The sequence below is a fragment of the Neomonachus schauinslandi genome, chromosome 1 (assembly GCF_002201575.2).
Source record: "Neomonachus schauinslandi chromosome 1, ASM220157v2, whole genome shotgun sequence".
NCBI lineage: Eukaryota > Metazoa > Chordata > Mammalia > Carnivora > Phocidae > Neomonachus > Neomonachus schauinslandi.
In genome coordinates, this window is record NC_058403.1 from 104,957,744 (window position 1) to 104,982,591 (window position 24,848).

At 38.7% G+C, this 24,848-nt stretch overlaps 1 protein-coding gene across 1 annotated transcript in view; it reads right to left on the reverse strand.

The window, feature by feature from the left end:
* Positions 1–24,472, reverse strand: part of LOC110591637 (TCDD inducible poly(ADP-ribose) polymerase) — a 31,496-nt gene extending 7,024 nt beyond the window's left edge. The window contains exons 1-4 of the mRNA XM_021702552.2: positions 24,271–24,472; positions 20,068–21,025; positions 3,492–3,660; positions 2,029–2,189 (exon numbers count right to left, since the gene is read on the reverse strand). Coding sequence (XP_021558227.1) covers positions 2,029–2,189; positions 3,492–3,660; positions 20,068–20,984 — 1,247 coding nt within the window. The 5' untranslated portion in view covers positions 20,985–21,025; positions 24,271–24,472. The remainder of the gene's footprint in view (positions 1–2,028; positions 2,190–3,491; positions 3,661–20,067; positions 21,026–24,270) is intronic.
* Between the last annotated feature and the right edge of the window lie 376 nt (positions 24,473–24,848).

Consider the following 24,848-nt stretch of genomic DNA (forward strand, 5'->3'; position numbering starts at 1 on the left):
GCTTTTTGAAACTAATCCCTCTCAACCTTCTCCGACTAGGCCAGTCTGAGTGCCTCATAGCCCCAGACTCTAGGGCAGATAGGAACTGAAGGGCTGCATTTACCCATTCCACCTTGGTGAACTTGCTGTTTGCTTCTTTGCTCTTTTCTCATTGAAATGTCTGCATAATCTCTTTGATTTGCTAAGCTCTTACTTTATACCTGATTATCACTGTTCCAGACAAGAAGACTAAAATAGAAGATTTTAGAAAGAAAAAGGAAGAGATAATAGGGTGACTTTCTTTGTTCTCTTGTTAAGACTATGTTACAAATAGTAAGGTGCCAAATTTGTGGCATTAATTCTACTACTGCTTATATTATTTTCAGAGTTCATACTTTTACAAAATAAGCCTAAATTTAAAAAGAGGGGGAGGGGTTATTCCATAATTATTTGTCTTAGGATTGAAACAATCAATGTTCACCATTCTGTAAAACTCCCCCAACAATGCAGCACTTGAATGAGCATTCTTACTCTCACTCAGAAGCTACATCTTGCTTGATTGGCTCAGCATGCCAAGCTGCTGGTCTCACTAATGAGTTCTACCGTCTCACTAGGAGGACAATATGTTCCTAACTACTGGACGCTGACACTGTCTCCAGCTGTGCTAGTGAAATCACGGAAATGGCATTTTTATTAGCTTCTAATAAAAAAAAAAAAACCTACAAGGTAAAATTTTTCACACTTGGACTAGGAAGAAAGCACACTTTTACTCAAAGCCAACATATATCTCTAAAATCAGCCTTACTAAAAAGTGCTTTTGGATACTGAGCATTTCAAGGATTTTTATTCATTTATATTTTGTTTTTAATGTTCCCTTTGCAATCTCATAATTAGAATCATTAAAATTCTGCCATTATATGGGAAAAACACAGTTTGAGACTGAAATTAAAAAAAAAACCTAGTAAGAATATAAAAACAGCATCTCTAAGATAAGTAGAAGAGAAAAACCAGTATTACTCTAGACCTCCCCCAATATTACTCTAGACCATAAAACCAAGTAAACCTAGCATTATTTTAAAAATCAGGCTCTAAATATGGTATATCTGATGAGAGTACATAACAATTTCCCTAGAGTTACTAAATTTCAAAGATGGCCATGCTATTGTTAACATGCTCCACCTTTTTGGCATCTATGGCTATCTGGGGGTGAGGAAGAAGAAATGGCACTTGGGAAAATGGAAGAAGAGCCCACCTACAATTCAGAAGGTTGAATTCAGTCTCAATCTAGAAGTATGACAGGTAATTTTAGTGAGTATTACAGGAAGGTGGGCCTTACTTAGGAAATGAGAATGCAAATTCTTTGAAAAGAATCTTTCCCATGAAAATTCACTCAAGGAAGAAGAACTGGAGAATGCCACCTTGAAGGACTCTCTCTACTTGCCCTGGAAGTTTACCTGTACTGGGAAGTAGTCCCATTACATGGACAGTTATCATCAGGAAACTCAATCTTCCACATAGAAAGCAAATGCAAACTGCCTCATTCCAGATATAATTACTTTTTGTTGTACAAAAATGTTACTTCTCCTTGCTTTCCATTCAAAAAAATCAATTGGATAATCACTCTTTTAGTTAGGTTAATTGTAGCTTACCTGAACTCCACTCTTTGAAGAATTAAACCTATAGAATAACTCAAAAATTCACATTCTAGGGCGCCTGGGTGGCTCAGTTGGTTAAGCGACTGCCTTCGGCTCAGGTCATGATCCTGGAGTCCCTGGATCGAGTCCCGCATCGGGCTCCCTGCTCAGCAAGGAGCCTGCTTCTCTCTCTGGCCCTCCCCCCTCTCATGTACTCTCTCTCTCTCATTCTCGCTCTCTCAAATAAATAAATAAATAAATAAATAAATAAATAAATAAATTCACATTCTAGAAGTAATAACCAAGTTAGTCTCTTAATTTACAATCTTTTACTCTTTGGCATTCAGTTGTACATTTACATAAAATGTACTCTCATTTTATGAGAGTAAAGATAAGGCTTTCCACTGACACTTACTGTAAATACGGAAGCAGTGTAAAACAGGAGCGGAAGAGGGGTCTCCTTTTTATTTCTCTCCTGAAGAATGAGTTGTGGAGGATGTAGTGGTTGTTCCACATCATAAATCGGACCTCTTTCAGACCTCGAGAGTTGGCTTCTTCAATCAATCGAATAACAGACTGGAGTAGAAAATAGAAGGTAAAGTAAAAGAAGTTAGAAAAAAGCAATCACTATGAAATATGAAAAAATGTTACTATAACTAAAGACAAAAACAGTTAACCTTGCTGTTAACATCAGAAAAGTTTCAATAAATTACAGAGAGTCAAATTAATTCTCTTCACACACGATTTTTGGGGAGGGAGGTATGGGGGCAAAGAAACAGAATAGAAAGATGTTCCTTCTTCAGAAGAGCATGGATTTCTGCCTTATGAAACATCTGAGGGCCAGGGAACTACTCTATTTTGAGGCCTTAACAATGTCCTGGAGATTTTTTTGTTTATATTTCTTAAGGAAATTTTCAGAAGAGGATTAAAGATGGTAGCGTATATAAACCAAATAAACTAGTTAAGTTCCAAATCCAAGAAGTCTTTCAGAGGAAAAACACAGGGACATGTATTCTGAGAATACATTTTAAACAGCCTCTTATTCTCCTTGGAAGGTATTAGATACTAGTGATTACTTAAAAGAGTCTCAGAAATCTTAATTTCATTGTGTATTATTAAGCAATTAACATACTAGGTAGTTTTCTTTTGCTCTTGCCTTAAAAGAAAACCTAAGGGTAAATAAGTCAGTTCTCCCTTTTTGTAATGCTAAAAATGAATTTAATCAAATCAAAGAAGTCAGATCTTTGGGAATGTGAAATCAATCTCTAAAGTCCATTTCATTGTTTTTAAACTTGACTCAGAATTCTCATTCAGAGGCAAAGTAAACCCATCATCATTTTAAAACCTTACTTTGTGATTTATGAGCTATTCTTACCATCTCAGACTAAGGATACATGTACACATATGACAGAATTTTAAATGACTGATTTGCCTGACCACAGCTCAATAAACATTTTCAAGTATTTCTTCCAGGGACTTAAGAGTGCTTGTTTCCCATTAGACTTCCGAAATGCTAAGTGTAACACATGATCCAATGAACATGAGCCCAGGAGCCAGAAACAGCCAGAATTACACCAGTGCTCATCTCATTAAAATTATTCCAAAGGGGCACTGGGTCTGAATACTTGGTCTCTACTGGGGAAAGCATTTTACCTCTCTGATAACAGTGGTATTTATGGATTCCAGACTAATGGAAAGAAATACATCCTCAGAAAAATTGAGAATAATGTTAATAATATCAACAAGACTCAATTTTACGTCAGTAAGCTCTTTGATTTGTTGTTCTGTCTAGTCACTGTTGTGAAGGATTAGAAGGAAAGGACAGTGAAAGACAAAAAAAATTTAAATGCACTTTTTGGAAAAAGAACCTGTAAATACCTCAGGATACTCTCTCCATCCAAAGTGGTCCCTACAGAAGAACTTCCAGACTGTGTGATAAATAGAGTTTACATTGCTAGAGGGTGGTGTGGACAGCCTTCGTAGTTGGTCAAATTCAGTTGTTTCATACACATTCATGGCATTCAAATCTGCCCAAAATTCTTGTCCTCTAAAAAGAACCCCCCAAAAAGAACTGTTAATACATTTGCAAAATAGAAGTATCTAAACATCTCATCAGACATTAAAAATAAGTAGTATAGCGTGCTGTAGAATTTTCAAGACTTATTTGGAATAAAAGGACATTACAGGTTGTTTCCCCATTTCCTACATGCCTTTTCTTAACAAGACCAAAGGGTTCCAGGCCACGGAGTCATGGTAGGACTGACTGACGGAGTCATGGTAGGACTGACTGACGCTATCCCACAGTATCACAGACTTAAACCAATCAACATAATCCAACCCTCCCCCAAACCCTGGTGTTTCAGTCAATCAGGGAGTCAGTTTTAAGATGAAGCTGACATAGGAAGCAGAGAAACAAAAGAAACTTCTCTTGAAGCTTGCCCTTTTTTTCAGAGGTATCAGTTTACCTAAGTCAATACAGAATACACAATATTGCCTGATGAAAGGGGGGAAAAAAAGAAAAAAAAAAAACAAACACCCAGATGAGACCAGTATTGCTATTTTACCCAATATCAATACTATCTTTTATCCCAGGGGCTGGAGGGGGAGAAGTTGGCAAGACATGGAGAGAAAAATAGTTTGGATTATTATGAAGCTCAGCTATGAGAATATTTTTGTCATTTTGTTATCTGGCCTGCTGCTGCTGAATCAGCACTTCATAAATATCTCAAAACTATTGGGGGAAAAATCCCACTATATGAATTAGTATCTTTTAAGAAATTATAATGGGTGGTCCAATTAAAACCTTTGTCTTTCTTTTTTAATGGATCTTCATCTAGTGTTTGAAACATCTGAACCATTATTTTAAGTAACTGGAAAAATGTACATTGTACTGTTCTTTTTGTGTATGTTTCAAAATGTCCCTAAGAACATATGAAAAATAAAATACATGGGCACCTGGGTGGCTCAGTTGGTTAAGCGACTGCCTTCAGCTCAGGTCAGGATCCTGGAGTCCCAGGATCAAGTCCCACATCAGGCTCCCTGCTCGGCAGGGAGTTTGCTTCTCCCTCTGACCCTCCCCCCTCTCATGCTCTCTCTCTCAAATAAATAAATAAATAAATAATCTTTAAAAAAGAAAAAGAAAATACATCATGAAGTAACATCATAGGTATCAGCAGAGTGACTAAGTTTCCAAACACATTCCTTCATCTTTCTATCCTTTCCACAATGAATTTCTAAATGGATGTCTATAATACACAGGATACTCCAGATCTAGTGGCACTCACAATGACTGGTTCACGTGAAATCCAGGTATCTGAACAAATTTTCCCAATAATTAACTTATTTCCTTGCTGTAAATTAGAATTTTGAAAAGGGTATTAATTTTGACCTATGGGTTTTGTTGGTTAGTACAACACTTTCCAAATTCTGCTCTTGGAACACTTGTTTCAAGGACTGTTAATAGGTATTCTGTGTAAAAAGCATTCTGTGGTCAAATGTTTGAAAAAAAACTTGGTTACACAAAGTTAAACAATTTACTTACTACGCCACTCCTCAGTCCCTTTAATATTCTAAGGTAAATATTGAAGTACCATGATGAGGGCTATAAAGTATCCTTCCAAAATTGTGACAATGCTCTCTTCCTTTTTTTCCATGAATACCTATTAACATCTCTCAATAAACACCCTTGGCAAATGTCAGGGAATGAGAATCTATTTCCCACCTTCTATCCTAATGTTCGTAATTTCTGAAACAGATTCTATTTGAAAAAAAAACCCAAAAAACAAAACTCAAGCCATATATCCAACTAATGGTGCCATGAAGCACGTAACTTATAAAAAGCAGGATGTTCCTTTAAAAATTCCTAAGGAGCTCCCCCAAACCCTAATTTCTGGCTCAGAAAGAGACTGACAAAAAAAAAGAAAAAAGAAAAAGAGTACTGACTAGTAGGACATGATCTTTAAAGGAACATATACTTTTCATTAAGTGTGAAATGGAAATAAGACAATAAAATGTAGTTTCAAGTCACATTTGGACACTTGTTTACAATTTTTATGTTAAATAAGGATATTTAATTCAAAAGGAAAAAAGTGTTTCTGAAAAATTCTTTTAAAAAAGAAGAAAAAAACGCTGAAAACTACAACTCCTATACCTAAACTTCACATCAAGTTGCTTCAACAATTTTCACTTAATTTTAGGAGAATCTGATATTGAGCCAAGAGATACTAACCTGTTTCTCCTTCTTAACATAATTTCCAGTTCTACATAGATTTTCTTGCTTTAAGTTCATTTTCCAGTAACTGTTCCCAATTATGAGTTAAATCCTCAGTATTTTCTTTAAGGAATTCTTAGAACAGCAGTTATTATGTTAATATGCATTATAAACAACCAATGCTTTTTGCTGTTAAAGTACCAGATTTTATTCTGGACATCACTCTAGCAATTTCTGTTTAAGCCTGTATTATTAAGACTTCATAGATAATGATTTGCATGAGAAAGACATCTAAAACTGCAGCTTTTGCCACATCCTCTGTGCATTTCAGTCCATTGGGCATTATGAAATTTCTATGACAAATCCTAATTTACTACAATCAACTGTTCTTTGGATTGATGTATCAAAGTACTGTTTTAGCTCTATTTGATTTTCAATATGCTTTTCTAGACTTTGCAGAGACAAAACAACAAATTTGAAAAACATTAAATTATCTTTTTATAAGATTAATTTTACCACCTGCTCTCCCTTAAACAGGGAATGCTTAAAAAATCCAAAGCCAAGAGTTTCTTTTCTCCTCCATCTGCATCAGTAAAAAATGCATGCGATACAGATGCCAAATGTTCAACATATCCACTCTTCTTTATCGAACCATTGTTTCCTATTATGAGAAGGCAGTTATAAGTCATGTATGTGTGGTAATGGTGATGGTGGGCTGTATTAGGCAATACACAAAGAATTAAACAGATGTAGTTCCTGGCTTCCAGGGGCTTCAAGAGAGAAATAACTAACAAAACATAAAACCAGAGGCCATACATCTGCCTATCTAAACTCATCAGTGGCAAGTACATCCTGGGAATGAGAGGATAAAGAGAAGGCAAGCAGCATTATGGGACAGGAGGTGGTTATAGGTATCCAGGAATGGATAAAGGTCAGGAAAAGTTAAGAGGCTTTACTGTATCAATCCAAGATAGCTTTCTCTAAGAGAAAGAATTTTATGAACAGTTTAAATAATAGGAAATAATGCCAGTAAAGAAAGAAAAATAATACCAGGGTCGTGTAGAAGAACAAGAAAAAAAATAATTCTTCAAGAGTTTCGCTTCTTGGAAGAAGGGTAGGGACAGGGAGGGACAGGAGCAGTGCAAATAGCTGGAAAAGGAAATCTTTTAAATAGGGGTACAAAACAGATAAGGAAATGTGAACCAGGGTAAAATAGGCAACATGAGAGATGTCAGGCCATGAACTGAGGAAGTAAGCCCAGGGTCTCAGAGCTTCAAATTTAAGAGTATGAATTTAGAGTATTGAACAGATGGTGATAAAGGGTTGAAGCAATAAATACAGGATGTGTGAAGACTGAGCAAGACAGACAATGCTAGAGATTGAGGTAGAGGGAGCCGCTATAAAAGCAGGGTGCAATAATCCTGGTAGATGAGAACCCAATCTGGCCTAAGGACGTACCCACAAGGGATGGCCAGAAAAGAAAGAGTATGGGAGATAGCCACTGTACAGGATTTAGATTTGACTAAATATATCATGTGGCTAAATCAATCAGTACTGACTTACTCAAAATATAACCCTATCATGATGAATCAGCGAAAAAAATCTTGTAAACAGATTGATGATTTTTGCTACAAAAGAATGAACTAAAATTGCTAAAATATGACCAATTCTGTTTCCACATGTTTCACCAACAAACAGACCACCACACATACCAATATAAGAATCCAGATACAAAACGAATTTAAAATTCTGAAAAGAACACCCATTCTCATAATTTAGATGCTTTATAACAATGATTCTCCTCCTACTCAACAAATATCTTGACATACCAAGTAAGACATTTCCCAATATTTATTATCTATGCATAGAGCACCAACACATTAAGTCAGAAAGAATGCCCCACAACCATCATTTCTTCTATGTATATTTCAAATACAAAAGAAAGTAAACAAGGCCCATGATGTAAATAATAAACAGTGCTATAGTGAAAACCAAAACTATTTAAAAAAAGTTGGGGTGCCTGGGTGGCTCAGTTGTTAAGTGTCTGCCTTCAGCTCAGGTCATGATCCCAGGATCCTCGGATAGAGCCCCGCATCGGGCTCCCTGCTCAGTGGGAAACCTGCTTCTCCCTCTCCCACTGCCCCTGCTTGTGTTCCCTCTCTCGCTGTGTCTCTGTCAAATAAATAAAAAAATAAAAAAAGAAAGTTGAATGAAACAGAAATTAGTAAGAACATGATCTCTCTGTTAGATAAATAGTTGTTGGAATTATGCATTTGGGAGCTCAGTAAGGAATGTAACCATTTTAGACAATTTCTCTGTATTTGTAAGTTGTTTGAAACCAAGAAAGAAATGTGAAAACAAAAAAATCTTAGGTAGACACATTGATTAAGCACTGGGCTATGTGCTGGGGATAAGATGAAAAGGGCCAGAGTCAGTAAGGAGAGAAAGAGATACAAGCAAACCCAGTGGTATGGTGTGAAATGTGGCACAAAGGTGCTCTGGGAACAATTCAGAGGCAGAGGGCCTACCTCTGCTGGAAAAGGGGTCAGGAAAGGTATTCATTGGAGGTATCCTAGAGTAGATGAATGAGAGCCAAGTCTGGCTGGCCACCAAGCAGACAATGGGAGGCAGGACATCACATGCAGAGTGACTGACACGTGAAGAAGCCAACCAAACAAGGCACGAGAGATCCAAGAGCGTGCAGTACATACAGTTCATGTGGGAGGTCAGGGTGTATGTGTGTGTGAGGGGGATGATAAGAGATAAGACTGGACTGGATAGGTTGGGCTGGGGCCAGATAATGAAAAGCTTTGTATGCTGGGTTAAGAGGTCAGGACTTGATTCTGTGGGCAGTAAGAATCACTGGTGTATTTTCAAAAAAGTTCAGACTTGCCTTTTAAAAAACTACTCCAGTAGTGGTGGTATGGAGGACTGATTTCTTTATCTTTAGTAGGAGGGGGGGAGGAATGGGGGGGGGAAGGGTGGAGACAGGCACTTATTTGCTAAATATTTATTAGCATGTTTATTATTAATAATCATTCTTATGCTTAGCCATCTGTAACTATTAGAACTGCACTAGACAAAAGATGATAGAGACCTAAGGAGGCAACAGTAAGGAGGCTTTGAAAGGTATTTAAGAGTCAAAATCTAACTGCATAAGATAGGATTACATGTGAGGCTGAAGGGAATGTAGAGTCTAGGATGTGTCTCATGTTTCTGATCTGGATGACTGGATAAGGTGCCATTACATGAGACAGGAATTGTAGGAGGTGGAACACGTTTAAGTGGGAAGATGATGCAACTAAAATACAGAACTCAGACTTTAGCAACAATTAAATATAAATTTTCTGGACCCTACTCTGAACAGTTTTAACCAGAGGGGCTAGATTTCAGAAATTTGTCTTCCATCCTCTAAGAGATAAACCTGTGATCTCAAAATAATTAATACCTGCCCTAATCAGCCGACTAACTAGACACAATTAATAGGTCCTCTTATTACTGTGATGTAGAATGAAAATTTCTCCCAAAACTGAGGGTCATAACAATAGAATGATAAAGATCAAATGAAGTATAGAGACTATTTAAGCTCTTCTGCTATGGACTTGAGACAGGCATGACAGATGGGACATGTTTGCTGCTGCTAAAGAAATTTCACAGGCACACAAAATATAGCTGGCTTTTGATACCTGGCTTTGATGTTTCCAGAACTCATTTAGCAATGCTGGAATATCTAGCAGCTTATATATCCCTTCAAATATGTTACAAGGTGATGAGAATCAAAGCCATGGCATATACAATACCAACGTATTTTGTGAGAGCAGTGTAGTTATTAAACTTCAGAGGACTACGTATTCTAACTTTATGGTTCAGAAGCATAGTAAACTGTCATTTATTCTGTTACTAATTAAGATTTTTGCTAATACTGACTCAAACAGCACAGAGTTATTGGGGCAATAAAAATTTTTCTATAAATGCTTACATACAAGGCAACATCATTCAATATTTAGCAGAGGTTAAAATTCTATATCTAACTTCTACACTATGACATGGGTCTTAGTACCAACTGGATTTTCCCCCTTTGTATCCAGAAGTAGCTATAGACACAGACATGCCTACAAATCAAAATTAGAAGCTTACATTATTACGCATATGGCCCTCAGTAGTTATGGGTGGGCTAAGAATCAAATGTTGACAATTAAATCTGTCCACCTCTAAGGAGACTGACTAAATCAAGACAGGATTGGTGAGGCTTAGCTCACTCTGTAAAACAATTAACAACAAACTTGGATCACGGATTTAGCTTATGGTTCTAAATACTCAAATGATTTTGGGTAGGTAAAAATATTCTTCACTTTAAGATACAATGAGTTTCTAGGAATCAATTCTTAAAATGGTGATCATTTTAAGGCAAAATTCTGACTGCATGCGCTGCTCTCTGGTGCCTCCTGAGACATCTTGGAAACAGGTGAATGAGAAGGCAGAAAGTTAGTGAGTGGATGCTGTCTAGAATCACACTGATCTGTGTTGTGTGTTAAACACCATGTCTGATTTACAAATTGTGCGAATCTAACTGTGGTCTTAAAGTCACTATAGAAATGAACACTGTGAAATAAAAAATGACAGGATAAATAAGAGGAGAAAAAAAGCAAATTTTTTTGAAAGAATGAAAGAATACCATTTCATTCTTTAAGCTTTTGTAATTCTATATTCTCCAAGAGCATGTAGGGAAGTAAACAAATACTAACATAGTTCATTCTCAAAAACCTTGTACTAAGACACATTTGAGTACACCTAAGTGCTTCCTAAACCCTAAAAAATACCATACACTGAAGTACCCTCTGTCCCACTAAAAGGAAATTATAATATCCACTTGAGGAAAAGAACCTGCTAAATTTTGTTATGTTGGGCTTTTTATTTGTTATTACAAAACTATCAGATCAAAGGAAAAAACACAAAAGAATTACTTACTAGAAAGATGTGGATAAGCCTAAAATCTTTAATAAATAAAAATTACACCTATGAAATCAGAAGATCTCACTGCTATCTATTTACAGAGGCATGGGATTAAATTTTGCACTCTGAAGACATCAGAAATGTCATACAGCCTTAACTTTGAGCCAAGTTCAGTCACATGTCCTGAGGCTCCTAGAAGGCAACTTAAGTGAGACATACCTCTCAACCATGGCCTGAAGAGGAAGTGAAACTTAATTTCTACAAGAACAGCTGGGATAGAAAGCACACAATAGATTTTTTAAAAATGTGTGTTATACCTTATACTGCCTTAAATTATGCAGTTACAGCTTTTTATGAAGATGAGTAAATATCCTGTTTGTAAAATGAAATATTTTTAAAACTGTGAAGTTTTCATCTTACCTCAAAATAGACAGTAAAAACTGTTTGCCATGTACTCAGGGCACCATACTGATTAATTCAATTTTGTGAATATAGAATTTGACAGCATTGGAAGAGGGCTAAAATATATTTGTTTATACAATTTTTCTACTTGATTATAAAATCAATTTTATGTAAATGCTAAAATTACTTTAAAATAATTGCTTTCAGGTGCCTGGGTGGCTCAGATGGTTAAGCTTCTGCCTTCGGCTCAGGTCATGATCCCAGGGTCCTGGGATCGAGTCCCGCATCGGGCTCCCTGCTCAGCGGGGAGCCTGCTTCTCCCTCTGCCTCTCTCTCTGTCTCTTATGAATAAATAAATAAAATCTTTAAAAAAAAAATAATTACTTTCAAATAACCTCAAATACCTCAGAACTCATTTACACGTAAATGAAATACTAATTATAATTATCATAAATATATCCTCTAATAACCACCAGTAAAAAATACAATTAGCTTAATTTATAGATCTTTTAAAATTACAAACACCTTAAAAAAGGGTTTTATTCAGAATTTTCTCAACTTAGCCTTGTCTTTTTTCCCCACTTAGTACAGATAAACTGACAAATGAGCAAATTAAAAATAAACAGTTTGATGGCTTATTGTGAGAACCCAGAGATGACTAAGAAGCTCTCAAGACTAGAGATTTGAATGTGTGCAAACTAACCATACAGAGAATTCATCATTTCCTGAGTTTTTTAAAGCAAATTTCTCAAAGAAAAAAAAGACTTCCTACAGAAAACATATTAGGAGATACTTTTTTTATTACCTACATTTCATAAACTATGACCACAAAACCTTTCAATAGGGCTTTAAATCAGTAACTTTTTCTAGGGGAGAGGATTCTATGAAACCAAGTTTCTCTGACAGATTCAATTTTATCAATAGTTAAAATAGCCTAAATTATTTTTTGGTAACTAATTGTAGAACACTTTATACAATGCTTCTGATGTGTGGCAGCATTTGGACAATTGAAACGTCAGAAAGTAAGCAAGCAAAGTGCCTTCTGTTTCATATATTCTACCCCCATTCAAGGATGTCTTTCTTTTATTACCTCAGAAGGCAAATCTACTATTTCTCCTGTGCTTATTTTTATTCTCTCAATGCCTGGAAATGAAAGAGCAAAGCCAGGTGACAGTCAGAAACCAAAGACCAACCGCAGCAGGAAATTATTTAGAGTATTTTGTGCCATTTGCCCTCTCTACGCCCTGATCAGCTGCAGGAGCTGTGAAGATCACAAGGTGCAGGCAAGATTCTGAAAGCATACACACTACCGCAAGCAAAATCACCCTTGGGCCTCTATCCCTGCCATTCTTCCCTGACTATTCAGTGCTGGTAAAAATTTCAAGTAAAGAAGGTCACCCAAACTCTATGGCTATATATCAAATGAGAAGGGATAGTTAAAAAAAAAACTCAATCCAAAAAGAAAAAGAAAAAATTTTAATTTTAATTTGTTGACACAGAGACAGAGAGAACAAGCAGGGGGAGCAGCAGAGGGCGAGGGAGGAGCATGCTCCCCGCTGAGCAGGGAGCCGGATGTGCGGCTTGATCCCAGGACCCTGAGATCATGACCTGAGCCTAAGGCACACTTAACCGACTGAGCCACCCAGGCACTCTCAAAAAGAAAAAAAATTGTAACAAAGAGAAATTCCTGTAAGTATGGCCTAAACATATTTTCCAGTCATATGAGAAGTGCTATGTTTCACATAAAGAGTATTCACAAATCCTTCCTTATGCTCAGAAGCAAGAGCCAAAATAAAGGACATCCATTTGCATAAAGAATACAAATTTCCTGAACTCCTTCTCAAATAACTTAGTCATGGGAGATTCTAATACACTCCTGACACATTTTGTGGCACACATACTTGCAAATCACTGGTTTCTGTAAAATGTAAAAGGGAATAGTCACTGACATTCTCACTAAGAGCTTACCCTTTCACTGTGATGACCAGGCAAAAGTTCTTTACTGGCCAAGTAGGTGTTACCAGTAAGTAAACAGCACATAGCAGAGAAAGATCAAGGAGACAGACACATTTTGTTGTGTGGACACAGCAAATAGGAATGCTTAGTTAACTCCCTTCTATGCTTGTCTTAGCAACAGAACAGGTTAGTTCAGCAAGGAAAATTGTAAGTTTCACAATTAGAAGTTTATTAATATCATCAACTTCTAAAATTTAAGTTACTGATCACAGAATTGGTTATAGTTAGCACAAGACTGCAATACCTTAATTTTGCACAAATCAAATATAAACCTTATAAACTACCAAGTTGAATAAATGGAATTTATTATACATAAAATCCTTTTTTTTCCCCACCGATTTCAAAATGTATTTCAGAACTTACCCCTTGCAATTTCAAATTTCCTTATTAACAAGGAATTAATCTGTATTAGAATTTCAAGGCTTTTAGTTCATGTGTCAGGGACTGGGCTGGATTAGGTTTAACACAGGGATTTTAAATAGAGGCAAGTCTGTGCAGTATAATTCCTGGTCCCTAGAAAGCACTATCATAAATAATCTATAAATATAAGAATAATACATTTGGTTTTGTTAAAGAAGTTCTTCATATCTAAAATGTAACTTGTTTGCTTCTAGAAATGGTGAACTTTAGAAGTATTTTATTCTTTTGTATAGTTTGTGCTTATGGTGTTGCAAAGTACAGTTCAACCCAAGATCTTAAGCTAATACTTAAAAATTTCACACCCAGAATGAAACAGAACATAGCTCAACCCTCTGCACTCTGGTATCTTCCAAAAAGATACAAAATCACTCATATTCACTTCAGTTTAAGACTCCCAGTTTTATTTTAAAAGAGAAATTCTGCTGCTTTTATGAAGAGAATTTCTTGCAAAACTTACTGGTATCTAATTATCAGAACCAGGCTTATAAAGTTGTGCTAGAATAATCAAGAATCATCTTATAGTTCAAAACATGTTTTTTCCTTTGCAAAAATGATACACACAAACACTTAAGTTTTCCTTCCACAAAAAGACAAATGCAACTCTCAAACAGGACACTAATAGTTATTAAAGGTTGCTGATCTACATTAAGAGGACCTCAGGTCCTAATCAAAATTATTATAATCAGACAAAGGATGCAAAATCTGGTGGTCTCAAGTCAGAGGATAAGAAATAAAAGAGGTCAGAGGAAACTAGTCAATCTCAAATGGCTGGATTTTAGTAGCATTTCTTGAGTAGCCCAGGTTTGTATGAGCTACATACTGTTTCACCCTTTAGAAAGAGCCCCCACGCCCAATATAAAACTAAGGATCACCAACTAAGATCGGAGATGCACAGATAGAATTTATAAATTTACTTGCTTTATGGTAGAATGCAAATCCAGAATCCAGAAATTCTAGTGTAACAGTAGGAAATAGATTTACAGGAACATAGTAGAGTTAATCAGTCAAATTGCAGTTTTTGCATGTCCACATGTACAGAATGAAATCTCAAATGATGAATGGAGCATTCTTATTTTTTCCCATTTATTTACAATAAAACATAAAAGCTCTAGAGTCAACTCAAGAAAATGCATACTGTATCATGCAATTATTTTTAGGGACTGCCAGATAACCTTATAAGCTATTTCCTTCAACTCTCTGACTTAAAAGTTATATATCTTTGGCTTTTGCAAGGTTCATTTTCATTACTGTAAATACTTCAGGAACAGACTGACCCTAACCTGAAGCCAGGTGACAGCTGCTTCAAAAAGTCTAATCTGCTTATTAACAAAAACCCAGAAAGGGAATAAATGGATGATTGCTATTGATTCCCATGATAGCTCTACAGAGACCCAGTAACTTCTCTGGATTAGTATAGAAAGAAGCCAATTAGTTTTATTTCATATGTAAATAGAGCATAAAGAGGTACAGAAAATAATTCATTGGATTGCTTTATCCTAAAGCAGAAGGCACACATTTTGAAAGTCACTTCAAACACAGTTCTTGCTTATGGAGCTCTCTCTTTCTCTTAGGCAGGAATTTTTAAAATAAATTCAAACTCATCCAGCTGTGTATATTCAAGAAATACCAAAAAGTCACAAGGCATAGTATGTTTCAGCTGTTCTACTCTCTCCAGTGTTATCAATAACACATAATGAGTTAGTTCCTATATCATCACAGCTGTGCAGGCCAGAGCTAACTTGGCTAATTTAACTATTCCAGTATAGTTCAGTCAGGAGCTTGCTCTACTTTAGATAATCCACTCTGCAAGTCAAATAGAAAATAGCAGCATATGCCCTATATTATCATTAATAGCACTTCTCCCTGTCTTCTTTCATGGAGTTCTGTGAAGTCATCTAATGGTATTGTCCCTTAGAGTAAAAAAAAAAAAAAAAAAAAAAAAAAAAAACCTTCTAAAAAAAATTAAAAAAAAAAAAAAGTCAAAAAAAAAACTGTAACACCACTCTAGGCTTAAACCATAAACTAATAAAACTCCCTCTCATATCAATAAGCTTTAATTCCAAAAGAGGAGAAAAAGAACACTGGCCTCTGAGAAAAATTAACCATGGAGTCTAGTCTTCTGCAACTTTCTTCTTCACCCTCCTCCTCTTTCAGGAATTCAGGATTAGAAATAATCACTTAACTTGGGACTTATTTTCACCTACAGATTACCTACAAATAAAGTTTGCAGAGTGCCTTTCCTTCACGGGTGGTAGTAACTAGAAGACTATTCTGTATTCTGGCACACTTTAACATGAATATAATATGAAAAACAGTGGTGATCTCAGTTGCTAAAGAGAAATTTGCACATCCTTCACAATTTCAATTATCCACGACAGTATTCTATACAGTTAGTAAAGCTCTTTCAAAACTGCTTAGTCCTGCCATTTAGTATCATTTTCTACTAAGGATGAGTGCTTAAATTGTCAGAGACCGTGTTTTCTTAATCGAAAACACAACATTCAATGTTGTTTTCTTAACTGTGTATTTGGAATTTGGAAATTCTCCTAAGCCCATCCCGTGTGCAAAAGAAGCCTTGGCATCTAAATATGGGGAGTTCATACATACAACTAGTTACCAGTTGATGTCAGCAATAAATATCTGGAGATATATAAGGGCAGAGTGAGAAAGCAAAGTGGGATTGTATCATACTTTGGGATAAAGACAAAATTGGAAAAGAATAATTAAAATAATTTCATTATAATGAACCAAATAAGCTTAACTATTGAAATCCTCTTTTTTTTTAAAAAAAATGTTATTAGTACCTAGGGATCTTGACTAAAGACTTGGAAGGGACCTGTGACCTTATCTAGCTAAACTTCCTTTCCAATTTCCTTCTTGAGAATAAAATGAACACTGCACATCTAATTTGGATTTAGATCTTAAATCCAATACATTTGCAAAACAAAGAATTTTATCTCTACAGTTTGAAACTATGAACTTTAGCCTCTACTAGAGACCCAGAACTATGAACTCTCCCCAAGTTCCATACAGTGAAATAACAGGGATATGGTATATAATAATGATTTTCCAAGTCATATAAACTGCTGGAAACAAGTGGGATAAACAATTGCCATTCATTATTTCTGAATCCAAAGACTGCTGGGCCAGACTTGGGCATATACACAGCTGAACACACACTTCCTGGTTATGTGCAATCTGTACAGATAGACCAGCTTTACAGGCCTGACCACAGAGATTAATAGCTTTAGCCAAATAATGTGGTAACCATGTGAACCTGGGCTGCTCCAGCTTGTTTGTGAATCTCTCAGCAAGGCTCAACATGCCGTTATCTGCATCTTGTTGCCAGGAAACACAACATCGTTTTGGAATACAAGGAAAACCAGGTTGCAATGACCACAGGTCAGCTTCCCAAAAGCCTAATTTTTGACACTTAGCTATCTACAATCTTATTTCTTACTGGTGTCTATGGAGAACTTCACTTTACTAGTAATTAACTGTTAATACTTTTTGCTATTTTTATCAGAGCAGGACCACTTACTATCATTAACAATGTAGCAGCAGCATTAGTAATTACAATAATTCACTCATACTTTTCCTCTCAAGTGTCAAATGAATGTTAGTTTCATTAAAACAAATTTGGAAATCAAGCACTCACTCCAACTACTTTATAACTAATCCAACAACATATACTTATGGGTCTATATCTAGGTCTAATTTTTTAGCCAAATAATTTTACCAAAGAATATAATACCCAATATGCCGCTGACCTAAGAGTTCTTGGATTTTTTGAGATCAAAATACCTGTCTTGCCTTGCTCATGGTAACAGAATGTAATGTGTTGGACAATAATCCTGCTAGTTTCTTCCTGACCAATTCAAACAGACAGAAACTTAATGTACCAAGATGCTGAAGTACTCAGCAGACTGGAAATTTGCTTCATAAGAGTGAAGTGGGAGGCCACTATTCTGCAGTTTTGCAATCTGGAGATGGAAGGATTACAGTGGCTTTGAGAGTATATAAAATTAATTACCTTGACATACCAATTAGAATTGCTAGCTCATGGGCAATACAGATTTTGGACAATACCTTATTAAAAGATTTTTGAGATAAAATGGAAAACATTTTTCTTTCCTCCAATGCTTGCTTTAAAAAAAAAAGTACTTAGCTTTATTACAGGATCTGAGAATTTTGCTACCCAAGCAAGAGAGAATCTTGAATACCTAATATTATCAAGATAATACATTAATGATTAGAAAGCTACATTCTTTTTTTAAAAATATTTATTTGAGAGAGAGGAAGAGAGAGGGAGAGAGAGGGGGACAGAGAATCTGAAGCAGACTATGCACTGAGGGCAGAGCCCAATGAGGGGCTCAATCCCACAACTGTGAGAGCATGACCTGAGCCAAAACCAAGAGTTGGATGCTTAACCGACTGAGCCATCCATGATTTAAGCTACATTCTTGCTATTATCTTACTTTTATCCCAAGGGGCTCCTATATAATAATGCCTTAAGTTTAGTCTTATAGTGTTTCTTATCTTGTTCCATGCATCCCTTTTGAAACACAAGATGCAAAGTTCTAGTTTCATGATAATTAAGTTGCTAAAAAGACACACCAATCTGTGTACTATACAACTGAAATAATGCACTATTAAGAGAAAAACACTTACCTAATATTAGAAGGGAGCAAGTTTAAACAAAACAAAAACCTGGTTTCTACGATGTCAACAATGCCCTCGCACTACGTTGAACACAGGTTAACATCAAGACTAACAAAATTAGACAACTTAGAAATGCTTTACTGACACCATTTGATTGCTGACTCTCCAGACACTTGGATTAGTGTAACCCAAGTTATCTGTGAACAATGAACAAAGATGACTCTTAACAAAGTGTTTCTTTTGGGGGCATCTGGATGGCACAGTTGGTTAAGTGCTCTACTCTTGGTTTAGGCTCAGGTTGTGATCTTGGGGTCATGAGATCCAACCCCCCACCAGCTCAGCACTGAGTCTGCTTAAAACTCTGTCTCCTTCTGTCCCTCCCAGACTCCCCACACCTGTGCATGTGCGCGTGCTCGCTCTAAAATAGATAAATCTAAAAGGGAAAAAAAAAGGGTTTCTCTTGGACTTGTGGGTTAGGATGCTCAGCAAATTTTTCCTTCCTAAGGGTCATGCCTTTCCATACTACATCAGGCCATTCATCATCTGTGAAGCTGTCAGGTTGCCCTCATTGTCTCCCAAGTCAGGTAGCATGGACAGATGTATTCTTCTCCCCTCATATAATTTTAATCCTTTCTCTTGGTCATAGACAAATAGCTATTAATATCACGTATTTTAACTCCTATACTATAGGAGAAACTAGAAACATAAAGATTAATGCTTACTATACCACCATTATTACACTAGCGACTTCACAAGTGGCAACTATCATTTTCCTCTTCATTTTTATGTTAATTAAATAGGAATTCAGATGTGGAAGTTTCAATTCCCTATGAGTGACTATTGCTTGGGCATACACATTTAAAAGAACTGAATTATTTATGTACATGCCTTGCATACAAAAACTTGAGGATAATTTTTTTATGTAAATGATAAACATATCTATTAACATAAATTTTCCCTCCAACTTATTATTCAGGTCTAAGAAAACAGCCTGAATTGTAGAACAATCTTATCTGTAAGATAAATAGAATAATAAACTTAATGGTAAAAAGCTTTAAGGAAACCAAAAGAAATTTAACATGTTTGGGCATGATTCAGAAGTTTGGGAAGAAGTACACAGAAAAACCGTACCATTCAAAATGGAAAGAGGGCCACAAAAATCTCCAAACAATACCATTTCCCTTTAAAAAACAGCAGCTACTCAATATGCAAAACTTCAAAATAGATAAATTTGGTATTCATTATTTATGCTATTATAAGATTAACCTTGGATTTTCTTTCAAAAGCAAGATCTCTTCTGTGATTAAAACAGTATCTGATTCGGGGCGCCTGGGTGGCTCAGTTGGTTAAGTGACTGCCTTCGGCTCAGGTCATGATCCCGGAGTCCCGGGATCGAGTCCCACATCGGGCTCCCTGCTCGGCGGGGAGTCTGCTTCTCCCTCTAACCCTACCCCCTCTAGCGCTCTCTCTCTCTCTCTCTCTCTCTCTCTAATAAATAAATTAAAAAAAAAAAAAACAGTATCTGATTCATAGCATTCAATGTATATGCAACTTCTCAGGCACACACACAGTGCACAGAGTGACATCTGAATTGTTCAAATCATAAAACCTTCATTGTCTGGTTAGGTAAACAGTCTGCATTCAACCAACATGAAAAATCAGGATAGCATACAGCCAAAAGAATAAAACCTGTTAGGTTACTACTGAAAGAAACCACCCTACTAAGCATTTAGCCTCTTGACCTTCTCTACAGGATTTAACAACAGCTTTAAAGTAGTTATAAATACATACCCATACTTCATTCTCATTCTATCATTCTCTGGATTACAGTAAAATCTTTCCAAGTGCTCCTGGGAATCAGTGGATACACTCTGCCACTTCTGAGTAGTTGTCCTCTTGATCTGCCAATGATATGGCAAGACCGTGTGGTGCTTCAAACAATCCCTGCCATAAATACAAGTGCCTTGCAAAAAGTCCATGCAAATTTCAATTCCGTTCTCTTGGTGAGTATGGTACTGTAGCTGGTTCACCAGCTCAAACACAAGGTCAAGGGAAGCCTCTTCACTTTTGTCCTGAAAGAGCTCAGTACTCAACTTATCACTGGTGTCCAAAATGTACTGAATTGTAAAACTGTTGTCTTGGAAAACCCCTGGAATGTAATCCATGACTTTGTCTATGCAGTCAGGACTAGCAGGAACATCACTTGAAACTGAATGCAAAAGGTCAGTCTGGAAGTGCCCTGCTGTAGAATCTGCCACTGTCCCACTGAGAGTTTCGGGTGGAAAGCTGTGATCCTGGATTGGAACCACTTGTTCTGGAGCATCAGTGGAAGGATGGGCTTCTGGTATTTGGCCCCCAACACTTGTCCCATCAGGAATCAGGACAGACATACTATTTTCTGCTGGTGGACATGACGGACTGATTTCCAGGGGTTTTTTCACTATAGGTTCATGTAAGCTGCTCTCATCTGCACTCTGGTTTCTAGATCTGAAAACACCATCAAGTGAGCCAGATTCTAGCAAAGTATTTAAAATTGGCCTCAAAGACCTCAGGGTTCCGGTTCCCAATCTCTTCTGCTCCTTTTTCTTAAAACAAGTCTTCAATGGAGTGATCTTCTCAGACAGTCTCATTTGGCATGAAAAATCATCAGGAGGAGAGGGAGGCTGCACTACACAGTCTGGCTCAGGTTCGGTGGTTTCCATTTCCATGGTGTGGATTAGCTCCAATTGCTCCTCAGAGTCTAAAAATCCTACCAGGAAAGGAAAGAAGATGATCACTTACAAGCTGACAACAACTGGTTCCCATTCCTTCATCAAAATGTTTTGTTTTAGTCTAAGTCCCTGAAGTCACTCCTCTTATACCATATTTCATCTTTATGGGTCAATTTTAAATTTTATTGAGAAATTAAGGCTCCAAAGCAGCCAAGGCTATTCAAAAGCCCACAGCAGGTAAAGGTAAAGAGACAGTACCTTCCAGTAGGCTCTTGATATTTATTTGTGGACAATATACAATTGGTAATTCTGCTGGGGTATGAATTTTTACTGTAAGTCTAGGGTGTGTTGGGGGGTGAGGGGTAGAAATAAGTGTGGCTAATAGATGACAACACGGAAACCACATCTCTGCTTTGTGTTCTCTTCAGAGTTGTTTATCACCTATCCCACGAGGTGATAAAACCTGTTTGTTAAAAAAAAAAAAAAAAGTTCACCAAATGAAGGATAAAATTCCAAGTTAAATAGTGAGGGAATTTAAAGTATAAAGATATATTCAAGAAACAGGTGCTCTCAATTGAAATGTTATATGAGAGAAAGCCAGGAGCATGTTGAAGCATTTCTAAATTCTAATATATTCCCTGAGGATGTTAAGGGTCTACTTTTACAATCCCCAAAACATTATTACTATTGGAGGAAGTATACCAGTTGCTTGTTTAGCAACAGAAGCTACCTAACAGCAGCAAACACTATATGCTATCTTAGAAACCAAACACAACTTCATAATTCAGAAAGGGCCTCGTTATCCTTGTCTTCAGAAAAGTTACATATATGATTTTATCTATTAAAACAAATGAAAGCATATTATAGAAAAATACAAGAATATAAAACACACACTAAATGTCAGATTCCTAATGAACTACTGAGACCAAAAAAAAAAGTGCTCTCTTCAAAGAATCAGACCCCTTGAAAAAAACTAAAACTTAAAGTAAAAAGCAAAGGAAACTTTGTAAAATGACAAATGGTGTCTCCTCCACAAGCTAACATTCATTAACCAATTCTGAAAATATTTACTAAGCATTGTACGAGGTGGAAGAGCTGGTAAAGAGCAGTTAATCTTCTCTCTTGGCCAACTGACTAAAAGAAAAAGAGATCATTGATGCAAGGGCCCATGACTTCATCAAATACTCCTCCCAGGTGATCAGTACCATGCCTAGCACAATGCACACAGTGGGTGCTCTATACTATTTTTTAACTGAATCACTGAAGAAAAAGCACCTGTTACATGACTAGTTCTGTTAGCCTTTACAGGTCAACAACAAAACGATAAAACTGACTCCCCAGAAAAATGAATATTAAAGATCTCATTGGAGAGATTCATGAATCTACATATAAAAAGTTCATAATGATCAAACTCAGAAATAAACAAAACAGTACAGCTAACCCTTGAACAAGGCCAGAGTGGGGATGGTTCAGGGAACCCACCCCTGGAAAAATCCGTTTGTAACTTTTTGACTCTTGCAAAACTTAATTACTAATAGCCTACTGTTGACCAGAATTAACAGCTGATTAACACGTTTCGTGTTAATATGTATTATATACTGTATTCTTACAACAAAGCTAAAGAAAAGAAAACGTTACTGAGACAATATGTTTATAGTACTGTACAAAATCATATAGGCGACGCTGCAAAGTTCAAGCCCCTTTTTTTCAATGCTCAACTGTATATAACCAGGTGTTAGTGCACACGGTAAGTACAAAAGGAAAAGGCAGAAAAAGAGTTCAGTGTGAGCTGGCATTGTTAGGGAAAGCTTCACAAGGAGGGACTTGACATAAGACATAAATCAACTGGAAAGCAGCCAAGCCAGGCGTTATTATTCATCATTCGGTGCTCTTGCCTCAAGGCACAATTGGCACAGATTGTGGTATTCCCTCTCCACCACACTAAACCCGCTTGTGCCTTCCGTCGCGCACGCGCGCGCACACACACACACACACACACACACACACACGCCACTCCTATCACATCCAATCAAGGGAAAAGAGACACTGAACCTATTTTATTTCTAGGGGTGTGTACACACACACACACACACACACACACTGTAACTTTTCCTGTTATTGCGCTCCGTCAGGCTCGGAAATAAAACTGAGGAAGAGGCAGAGAACTGAGGAGTGGCTGGAGTAGGGAAGTCACTAGAACCTAGTTCCTCAATTAGTTTGCATAACAGAAAAATAAAGATTGGACGGACACTTCCTCCGGTCCCCCGCGGCAGGCGACCTACCGCTCCACCCTTCGCCTCGTGATATCCCCCGTCCTCCGGCACTCCCGGTCCCTGGCACCGGGCACAGAAACCACCGCTGCAAACTCAGGACTCTCGCCCACCAGCCGCGGCGCGACTCCCGGACGCCCAGCCCGGGTCCGAGAGACGCCTCCTGCCGGCCGCGGCGGTTTTCGCAGCTCCGCCCCCCAGGCCGCGCCAACTCCGCGCAGCGCAGCCGAGGCGCCGCCCGGCTCGGCCAATTCCCGGCGTTCCGAGGCATCCCACCTCCTCCTTCCCCCTCGGAAGGCACCGGAGCGCCCCCGAACCCTCCGCTGCAGCCTCGTCCCAACGAGCGACCCCCGCCCACGCTTCCCTCCATCCCAGAAACCCCTCACGGCGCCTTCCACAGTTAATTTCTTCCTCGCCTCCTCAACCCACCTTTCTGAGAGGATCGTCCTGCGAGTCTCGGAGGCTCACAGAAATAAGCCGAGAAGCGCAGGGGGAAACGCGGTCCGCGCCTCTCGGGGTGCGGCGAGGAAGGCGAAGTCTTCTGCGCCTTCAAAGTTGATCTGAAAACAGCCTGCAAACTTCTGGGCTGCAGCCGGAACGCGGGTCTGCCGGAAGGCTCCCCTCAGATGCCTGTGCCCGTCCCCTCAATCTACGAAGTGCTCCTCCGCCTCAGAGCGCTCGGGGTCCGCCCGGCGGGGGAGGCCGCAGAGACGCGCCCCCCGCGCCCACCCAGACCAAGTGGGATCGCGGAGACGCCGGCGACCCCAACTAAACCCTTCAGTGTCCTCCTCCAATTTATACACCTGCCCGAGGCCGTAAGTGATTAAGAAGTGTAAACCAATCCCATCCCGGTACTGACGGGATCCGAGTAAATTCGGTAGAAAAAAAAGCACAGTCTAAATATCAATCACCCTAGATCCCTGAGAGGCTGCGAGGCCGGCGCCCCCGTCCGCGCCCGCCATCCCAGCTAGGGTCTCTTGTCCGCCCCTCAGAGCCCACTCGGAGCCCTTTACCTGATCGCGCAGCCTGAGAGAACGGACCGCAGGAGCCGAGTCGCCGCACCGCCGGCTCGCTGGCAGCGTCCGCGCGGGAGGATTGGCGCGGAGAGCGGGCTTGGGCGTCTAAGGGTCGCAGGCCGGAGACGCGACAAGCAGCGCACGGGCCATTCCGCCGCCGGAGTGCAGAAAGCCGCGACCGCACTCCCGATCCAGCTCGCTCGCCTGTCACCCCGAGCTCTGCTTTAAAGTGGCTTCCGGTCGCCTCCTCTCGGCTGCCCCGTCGCGGAGGCGGAGCCTGGGCAGCGGGGGAGAGGGGTGGGGTGAGAGGGCCGGGCGCTCAGTGGGTGCTGGGAAGGAGGCCCGCCCCACGTGCGCGTGCGCGCTCGCTCTCAGGGAGGTGCGCGAAGTGTGCGAGCGGCGGCCGCGTGCTCCCGCGAGGGGGGCGTGTCCTTCCGCGCGCCGGCTGGGTACCGGCGGGTCCAGGTGTACGCGCGTTGGGGAGCGCGCGGCTGTGAGGAGGGGAAGTGTGTGACGCGTGGGGCAGGCTCTACCTGCCTGCAGACACATGGAGGGTCACTGTGTTCCGAGGACAC